This window comes from Engraulis encrasicolus, chromosome 17 (assembly GCF_034702125.1).
Source record: "Engraulis encrasicolus isolate BLACKSEA-1 chromosome 17, IST_EnEncr_1.0, whole genome shotgun sequence".
Lineage (NCBI taxonomy): Eukaryota > Metazoa > Chordata > Actinopteri > Clupeiformes > Engraulidae > Engraulis > Engraulis encrasicolus.
The window spans coordinates 7,179,577-7,189,576 of NC_085873.1; the positions used below are offsets into that span (position 1 = coordinate 7,179,577).

The 10,000-nt window shown below is 43.0% G+C and overlaps 1 protein-coding gene across 1 annotated transcript in view; it reads left to right on the forward strand.

Moving 5' to 3' along the window:
- The window catches only part of LOC134467761 (vesicle-fusing ATPase), a 49,356-nt gene extending 44,594 nt beyond the window's left edge, over positions 1 to 4,762 (forward strand). The window contains exons 20-22 of the mRNA XM_063221658.1: positions 1,361 to 1,416; positions 2,061 to 2,129; positions 3,875 to 4,762. Coding sequence (XP_063077728.1) covers positions 1,361 to 1,416; positions 2,061 to 2,091 — 87 coding nt within the window. The 3' untranslated portion in view covers positions 2,092 to 2,129; positions 3,875 to 4,762. The remainder of the gene's footprint in view (positions 1 to 1,360; positions 1,417 to 2,060; positions 2,130 to 3,874) is intronic.
- The last annotated feature ends 5,238 nt before the right edge of the window (positions 4,763 to 10,000 follow it).

The following is a 10,000-nucleotide window of genomic DNA, read 5'->3' on the forward strand; positions in this document are numbered from 1 at the left end:
ACTGAACTCCGTATCTGTATGTGTATTTCCCATACAAACGTCATTTTTCTGTAATATCCACTGAGTACTTCAGCGTAGTCTAAAGTCTTAGCATGACACCAGGATGTTGATGCATGCAAAATTGTTTACACATCATTTTATGGGGCCGGTAGTTTAGCATGGCTGGGTTTACAGCTCTTGTAGTCCTGTTGGTGCTGGATGCTATGTGTAATTGCTGTGGTATGTGTCGAGAGCTCCTCACTAACCCAGAGAGAGAGAAAGATAGACAGAGGAGAGAGGGAGAGAGAGAAGGAGAGAGAGAGGAATGAACCCAATTTTGCCGAGACATGCTGTTCCCATCCTGCCATGAATTCTCTCTCTCTCTCTCTCTCTCTCTCTCTCTCTCTCTCTCTCTCTCTCTCTCTCTCTTTTCTCTCTCTCTCTCTCTCTCTCTCTCTCTCTCTCTCTCTCTCTCTCTCAGTTTTCCCTCTTTCCTCATCCTTTTTTTTCTTTCTCGTTCTCCTCAGCTCTTATACTCGTCTGTTTCATCTCCAGTAGCCACAGGCGGTATAAGGGATGAGTTATTGCGCGCTCTGCCATTAAGTTTTTCTACCCATCACCATAACCTCCACACCCCCCTCGCACACACACACACACACACACACACACACACACACACACACACACACACACACACACACACACACACACACACACACCTTGGAGTTCAGCAGCCTTCATCAATGAGCTTTGTTCATGCTCTTGAGTTGATCTGCTGGTGCTTCTGTGAGTTTGGAGCTGACATACTGCACAGGTGGTTCTGTTTTGAGGTTGACCTTGAAGATTCTCATACATCCAGGTCATCTAAAGCTGGCCCCAGACATAACGACTTTGTCAGTCTTTTGATTAGAACAAGACTCTACACACCACACTTACATTTTGAGTCGGTGGTGAGCACAAACATAAAGACCGTGGTGAACATTTAGAAAGGATGTGCCACCGCTAATGTCTTCCGTATTAGCTTAGATAACCAAACCAACTAACCATTTTAGTGACAATAAGGTTACAGCAGAGACTCTGCGCTGATTGGGTTAACCAAATGTATGTCTAGGACCAGAGAGCTTCACAGTTCTGATCGGGACAAAATAATTGATGTAATTGTGTCAACCATGTACTTCAGTCAATCAACATCAGCAAAAGTGACTAGTAAGTTTTCCTTTCTGCCAGCTAAAGTGAATGATTAATAGAATTTGGCCGGTAGCCAGGTGGTTAGCAACTGGAGCTTGAGGACGTTTTTGTGTGTTCCTCTGTGTTTTCAGATGTTTGGGGTTTTTTGCCATTTGAATTAACTCTGTCTGTCTCGCTGTGTGTTTATTTACAGATGCAGGCTGAATACAGAGTTAGCAAGTTCCTGTCCTTGCTGAGGGAAGAGGGCGCGTAAGTATTCCTGCTCATCCTCTGTCGTAATGCCTACAAGAAACATGTGCCTTTGTCTTTGAGCCTGCCTTACAGTATGAAGTGACGCTATGCAAATTTCCTAGGTGACTACATCATCGTCTGCTCAAGTCAGTAGTAGATGGTTAATTTATTTGAGGATGCTACATTGTCCCGTGTGCTGCTTCTCCAGTGAATAATCAAATGGAAAGAAAGATGGAAAGATCTTACTCTTTTAAAATTCTTAGCCTAAATGCAGTAAGTTATTATAGGACAGATGACCTTTGGCTGAGCCAGTGGTTTGTACTGTATGTGGAAAAATACAACTCTTGCAAGTTGGTTTGTGCCAGGTCTTAGACACCAAACATCTTAACGTGGCCCATGGAGGAGGCTCATGAATCCAAACACCCAGAGGTTGTGCAGTATTGCTTGAAATTCTATTTTTGTTTCTTTCTAAGGCATGAGGAAGGTTCCACTGGTGGATTGAAAAGTTGCCGTTTGTTAAATAATTAAAAAAAAAGTACTGTTTGGAGCATATACGTGTGCATTCCATTGGCTGGCACCTGCATTGCTGTTTTTGTTTATGTGTGTACCCTAACATTTAAACCGTTTCTAAGGCCATGTTTATGATCATATGTTCTCTTTAGGTTGCGTTCGGACTTTCCTGAGAGGATATAAGCACTCGCAGCGGTCACAGTGCCTTGCAGACTCTCATGGTAAGTGTACCAGGTAACCATTCAAACATGAATGTAAACACGGGTGTTCCAAGAAGGTGGTTCAATAACAAACCAGGTTAAATTAACTGGAGGGTAGGGGTGTGTCCGATTAAAATGGGATCATGTTAAATGGGGATGATGGGGTCAAACATCGTGTTTCAACTAGCTGATGTGTACAGGGGTCTGTCTTAAAGGAGAATTCCGGCCAGTTTGGATTAATATCCCATCTTGGGTGGACCGAGGGAAAGGGATGAAAGGCAAAACCGCGAGAAATTTTCATGCCTGCTGCGCAAAGTTGTTCAATTGCGCTGTTTTCGGTTAAAACCTGACCCTTCGGGCACGTAATTGACCTGTTTTAAAGCTCCTAGCGTGCATTAAAACCCTTTTGAACGCTTTGGCCGTGGTGTGTGGGTCCATACAAGTCGATCTAGTGGTTCACATTTCCATTAGGTAGCATAGGTACGATACAACAGGAGTTTTCGAAAGTGGCGCACCTACCTCTTTCAGCTTCCGCCTTCCAACTACGTCCGCAAAATGGTTCGCCAAAGTGATACTTCATAGTAATCCATTTTATTTTTGTATTAATGTACGCTAGGAGCTTTAAAACAGGTCAATTACGTGCCCGAAGGGTCAGGTTTTAACCGAAAACAGCGCAATTGAACAACTGGCCGGAATTCTCCTTTAACTACTGTATATCACCCAGGCGGAGTGATCCACTCTACAGGTCCAACCCCAGTTAAAAATGACTCCCGTTTTAATACGAGACAATTGTTTACCAGATAATGAATGAGCCTGAAGTTCTCATTGAGTTCAGTTACATGCTTGGAGTGTTCCGCGTTTCAAACAGAATATTCAGTGTCAGTATGCGGTTTGAAACAAGTTTCGCAATATTTTCTTTAGCATGTGTGAAACGGCCAGAATATTCCCGAAAAAGCGGCCACATTTGGTATGAATAAAGAGATTATGTGACTCGTGCACAAACTGAATACTGCTGCCATTCCGTTTAAAATCAGAATATTCCTTGCATCTAACTGCTCCCATTGTCTTATGACACATGCATGCTGTCTATTATTAGCAGGTTTGCCTTTGTCTATTCAAGGTTAACCATGTTCTTGGAATACCCTCCCTACTTTGTGACAAAGATTAATGTGCTGCTAAATATGAGAGCAGTGTGGTAAAGATTGGTGGTAAAAATCGTTCTAATGTTAAGTTTATATATTTTTTCAATATTTCCTCCACAGTTTGCGACAGTTAGTTGTTTTCCATATGTAATGTGTTTACTTTGGTTTTGGAAGCACACTCAGTGATATAAAAAAAATCACACCATCACTAAAAATGGTGCTAGAAGAAGACATTTTGGTTTTAGGCGAAGTAGAGCTTTTGTGAAGTATGCTGAGTAAAAGTATGTACATGTCACCTCACAATTCCACCTCACAATTGGAGCTGCCGTACAGTATGCGGATTTCTACTCTCTATTGTTTACTACTCATCGCTGGCCAAGACTGACATGTTACAAGGTTTCCTTTTAGTTCAAACAGGGAGTGAAGTGGACTGAGCCAGCGCGCTTGTCAAAGCCTTGAATTAGGTCAATGAAATGCGGGCGTGTGGAACAAGACCCCGACTAAAACTCTGTGTTGCTTTTCATGAATAGAATTCTGCATCCCACACACACCCCTGCACTCCCTCCCGCCCCAAACCCCAACATTTTCTCCCATTCATACCGACCTCATCTCTCCTCTTGACAGTGGCCAGAGGAGGGGAAGGTCGTGGGGCAACCACGTTGTGTCGGGAACAGAGGAGGAACGAGAGAAGGAGTGAAAGAAACAGAGATTCAGGGATCCTTCGGGTGTGGGAACGGCAAGCACCGACTACAACATGAGTGCCATGAGTTGAATCCAGTGACTGTGCCACCTGTCTTTCCTGTCGACTCATCCATCGCCTTCTGCACAACGTTCTTCAAAGAAGCTCTAGAACATCAACGGTCCTCTTCCGTCATGCCCTCAACCTCAACACGACCCTGACACTCCCATGACTAGCTCTGTTGCTGTGTTTTATCGTTTTGACCAACATATATTATGGGTCAATGTTAGGCTCAAGACTGGACTGAAACATGTGTGTTTGTGTGTGTGTGTGTATTTGGATGTGTGTTTGTACAGTATGCATGCATGCTGGTGCATGTATGTGGAGATAAAACAGAAAACTTGCTGTGTCAAGTTTGATGTTTGACTGTACTTAAAAAAAGAAATCATTCCAATTTGATTTTTTTTATTATTACTGATGCCTTGTTCGTTCTCGTTTGTGTGTTTGATCACCCTGTCTCTTAATCACACTACCAGTGCCTGATCTACCAGTGTGCCAGTGCTAGATCCTGCGATCAAGTATGATCTACTAGTTGAATTTACAGTTATACTATTTCTAATCAAACACACTGGTTCTTCTCTGTCTGACCAAACTTTATACTGGTCATCTTCCTGACTGTTGTCTTTTGTAAACTGTTTTTTTTTCTCTCAAGTGTGCATCATGACTGTTGTGCATAAAGAGGCATCATGTCTTTGTCACTATATTCGTATTTTGTATATGTAGACACTACACACGTTCATCTTAAAGGGAATTACGCCTGTCTTGGATGCAAACCTGTCTTGGATAAGTTCTTCCTTTACTTATCCCACTTTTTCAACATCTGAAAAACCCAAACAACAAATGCAGCGATATTTTTTTAAGTTTAAAGTGTATTTTGTTCGATGCCTGGTTGCAGGCCCAGATTGAACCAAACGTTGCCCCCCTTCAGGTAGACTGTATGACATCAGATCAGAAAGCAACAGAGCGAATACATCAGTGATTGTGTTCATGAAATGTGCATAAAATATATCAGGGTCAATCATTAGTTGTTTTTCGATCTGATGTTCCATGCCTCTTCCTGAAAGGGAATAAATGACCAACAACCAGTTCTAGTTAGAATTAGTTCTAATGTACTCGCTTTGGGAATAACTGGATAGCAGGGCAGAGAGGAATGGCAATCGGTGAGTAATTTGGCAAACAAATATTGAGCCTAAGTGGGCCTACAGTGCAAGGCAGGAGCTGATGTCATGGTCACGGCTTTTTGAAAGTGCTGCTGTGCACGGGGAACGGGGGGTGGGGACAGGAAACAGAATGCGCTGACCCAAACTCCCCTGGGCCCAATGTGTGTCCCGCTGTGCTGGCAGGCTGGCATGAGCACTACTACTGCCCTGCTCTCTTGCCCGCCTCTCTCCTCTCCCTTCTCCGCTATTTGCCCTAATCTGAAGGATTTGCTGATTCGGCTTTCAGTGTGTTAGTTATATTCTCCCCTGTAATATGCATACCACGCAAAAGTTTGGATGCCCCATATTAGTAGTACTCCCATTTTACAACAATGCCAACAATCTTAGCCCTTTGAAGAACAAAAAAAGGTTATGGATGAGCGAGGGTTAGCATTTTGACCTCACATTTGCGTTATAAGTATAATGATATTGTATGTAGCCATGCCTCCCTAAAGGTGTGTTTGCACTCTTAGGTAGGGACAGATATTTTATTTGGTGGAAGGAGAAGGAAAGGCCTGGCCTGGACGTTGTCCAAGTGTTGTGAAGGCCATAGTCTAGTGCAACATTCATAACCAGGATGATACGACTTTTGACTGTGGTTTCAATGGCAAGATTTTAGAATTTATTTTGCTTGCTAGTAGGCCTACCGTATGTGTATATGAATATATGTGTCTTACACATGATACTCCTGCCTGCATATAAATCTTGCCTTGCGTTACAAGCCATGGTGCAGACTTTAGCGCAAATGATTCTTCTTTAGTATTTAGTATTTCATATGCAGCCTTTGCGTGTGTTATTCCTGTCAATGAAATTGTAAAAAAAAAAAATGAAGACAGGCACTCTTACTATTATACTTAAAATCCTGTGTGTGATATTGATATATCAAATATTTATTGCTAAATGACCTCATTAAAATGCAAAACTTGATGGAAAAAAAATAGTAGACCTAAAATGAGACCAGAACGTGTATGAATGAACCCCTCTCGCACTCACCCAGCAACATGGTCTTCATCTGACAACTGGTTGCTTATCAGTAGGTATACACACTTCAAAGGTCAAATTTCAAGGTCATATACTGTACTAAACTAGAAGGGCATTCAAGGCGTGCAGAGGCAGGCAGAGAACTATGTCATAACTCTGAGCGTTCGGGAACCTGAAAATTGGTTAACAATGCGAATAGAAAAATACTTCTTTTTTTTCTCTGCGAGCCATGACAACAGCATGGACATGAGCCGGTTCATCTGTGTCACATGGTCACTTGGGGACAAGTTCAGAGGCCAGTATATGCCCTGATGTTTTGCCGGTAATCACCTTAGTTCTGAACGTATCTCGTGCGGGGACCGCCGTTCACCGCTGTGGCCGGCATGAAAACGGCATTATAGAGTGCTACTTAGTAGTAAGCACACTAAAAAGGTCATATCTTAAGGTCACATCCCAAGCTAGAAGGGCACCAAAAGAGTGCTCAGAAGTAGGTATGCTCACTTCAGAGGTCATATCTCAAGCTACAAGGGCACTAAGAGTGCCCATCGTCATCTCCCAATACAGAAGAATCCGTTGAGGTTTGCCTGGATCTAGAGGTAAATAACTAAAAATGGCTATAACCTGTTTCAATTAAGCTGTTAAGTGTCAACTTCCATTAGTGGAGGTAGTTATGCTCTAAAGTGTCTCTTTGGTGTACAATCAAAATGTGGAAATCTGACTTTCGCAGAGTATTCGTTTTAGATCACCACAATTGGTTTAGATTAACACTTGGTTAATTCAGCCTGTGTGTCTTTGATTAGTCTCTCTCTTGCTCTTGCTCTCTCTCTTGCTCTCTCTCTCGCTCTCTCTCTATCCCCATCTCTCTCTCACACACACACACAAATACACACACACACCAGCACTCATGAATGTTGCATGTATGTTATTGATGAATTTATAAGTCCAGGAATCCTCTCTCTCTCTCTCTCTCTCTCTCTCTCTCTCTCTCTCTCTCTCTCTCTCTCTCTCTCTCCCGCATATGGCCATGCACACACACACTGCCTGTCTTCCTCCTTTTTGCGAACAGCGAGACAGAGACAATAACCTGCAGGGTAGCAGACTGGCCTCTCATAAGTACAGAGTGCCGAGTCCCATCTTCATCACGTGACCCCAGTGTGAAAATGACAGTGCAGCTGCGTCTATTGTTGAGATGGCTGCTTCGGGTAGTGGGGGTGTGAGGGGTGTGTGTGTGGGTGTCTGTTGAGTTCTGTGTCTGTGTGTCGGGGACTTGGGGGGGGCGATGATTAAGATGGCACCATTTATTACACTGACTGTGGGAAACTCAACGGCATTGAGTTGAACCAGACGCATAAGCCTTACATTTATTCAGGCCTACTTAGAAAGACTCAGAGGGGGGAAGGAAAATCGTCAATTTATGTGTTGAGCAGGAGACCACCAGTGTGCAACAGTGTGTGCAATAATTCAATGTTGTCAGTAGTTCATTAATGCCAATTTCTAGCAGTGAACTTACAGTGCAATGTTGCAATAAAACAATTTTCTCAGTCGCAGCTGCACAGCAAAGAGAGAAAGAACAACAGGAGTCAAGTCAAGGTCTTCAAATATATAATCTTAGTTCATACAGATATATACATTGTATAATAAATAATATTTATAAAAACATAACTTTTTTCAGATTATAAAATAAAAAGGGAATTATTAACTTTAAAACTTTTTGTACAAAACTTTGGATATAGCAGGCGGGTGGGAGATATGAGTTTTACTGTAAGTGTGTTGAATGTGAAATGGCTGTACTGAGTGGATGAGGAGGAGTGTGTGTGAGTGTGTGTACGTACATGTGTGTGTGTCTGTGTGTGTCTCAGGGTGTGTTTGTGTGTATGTCTGTGTGTGTGAGACGGTAGGAGAGGCCTTGGCACAGGGACCAGTAAGCGGCGCATGAAGCGAGCGTGCTGCACTGCTCTAGCATCTGCTGTGTGCTTTCATCTCGGAAGGTAATTAATAGGAGGTGCGAGCATGGCTGCCTGAACTGTCAGAACATGTTGCTGTATGGAAACCTGCACCAGCCTGATCTCACAGAATGCCGTGAAATGATCACGGACCCTCGAGACATGAAATCTGTGGCGGTTTCACAAATTTTGCCAAAAGTCCGTGATGGACTCAGAAGTACTTTCTATATGTTCAAACAGCACTATATTAAGTCTATCAAAACTGACAAACCAGTGGTGAAGTAGTCTACCTTTTCCAGTCTGTCAATATCAAATTCTGTTACTAAATTGCTATATCAATTTAAGTTGGTTGATAGACGACAAAATTCTCGCAGTAAACGAAAAAAATTCTAGAAGTATAAGCTGTGCCCAAACCAAAACAATCCCCAATCCTGAACTGTCAGTAAGAAATATTTGAATGTTGAAATTAGAAAAATCCTGAGCGAACATATATTGGGATATAAGACTATGGAATAGCTGTGGGAATATAGAGAAAGGAGTTCCGTGACCCCATCATGAAATTTTGGTAAAATCTGTGAAACTTGTGAAATCTGTGCCACAGATTTTGTGTCAAAATGATCCGTGTTCATTTCACAGGCTTCTGTGAGATCATGTTGCCTGCACTGCACTGTAAACTGTACTGCTCTGTGCTATGCTTGCTATGCTTGCTATGCTTGTCCCTTGCCTCTTCCTCCATGTTGATGTCAATGTGACTAACCTCAGCTTTGCTTCTTTGTTCCTTCTCTTTTATCTACATGGCACTCTGTCACACACACACACACACACACACACACACACACACACACACACACACACACACACACACACACACACACACACACACACACACACACACACACACACACACACACACACACACACCATTTCTCACTCTGTCCTTCCCTCCGTCTCTCTCCTACATGTCTTGAGTATTTCCCCCTCCCAGCCAAGAGGGGGGGCTGGTATTATTATTGAGAATGAGATTAAATGTTTTTCACAGTAGTATGAGGTGCACACTGTGCCACAGCTTTTACAAAAAGGATTCATGTCAATCAGCAATGGATCATCGTCAATAGAGTAACTCCTAATGTTAGTATTGGCATTAGTATTTTCGTGTAAGTGCAAAACTGACTGACTGGTTATTTGCACACATCAGTGTTTTTTTTCTTTCTTTTTTCACGATGACTTTGCATCTTGTAGGTTCAGTTCTTTGTTGCATTGTCACATTCTAACCAATGAGTTGTGGTTCTGGCTCTTCCGTTGCCATGGTTGCAGCAGGTAAGGTGGACTTAAAAGCTGTCATGACGGTTGGTGTCCTCGGGAAATGGGAGTCCAGTTTTGTAGTTTTGTTGTCCGCTTTTACGACAAAACCACAAACATTATACGGTCGCATATGGTAACAGACACACGCCCAGACGGGGTGTGTGTGCGTTCGTGTGTTTGTGTGTATGTGGAGTTTGCAGAAGCCCATTATAGTGCAGTAGGCCTACAGGACTTCAGAAATGAGACTGGAGGGGAAAAAAGAGGCAGGCAGACATATGGAGGTTAGAGGAAGACAGATGGAGACACAGACAGTCAGAGACACAGACACACATGTCTCTCTGTCTCCCGATGTTTCTCCTCGTCTTTTTTCCCGCCAACGGCACCGCCGCAACGTGCATACCTGTGTCCCTCTCCAAACCTTTGCGCTCAGAGTATTTCAGCAATGCAAAAAGGGCCCATAAAAACAACATGGATGACAGCTTCCAGGCATATTTCCCCCTCCACTACACACCTCTCTCCCCCCACCCTGCTGCACCACCCATGTCTCTTTTTTTCCTGAAGAGGCATCTGCTTATGTGTTAACTAT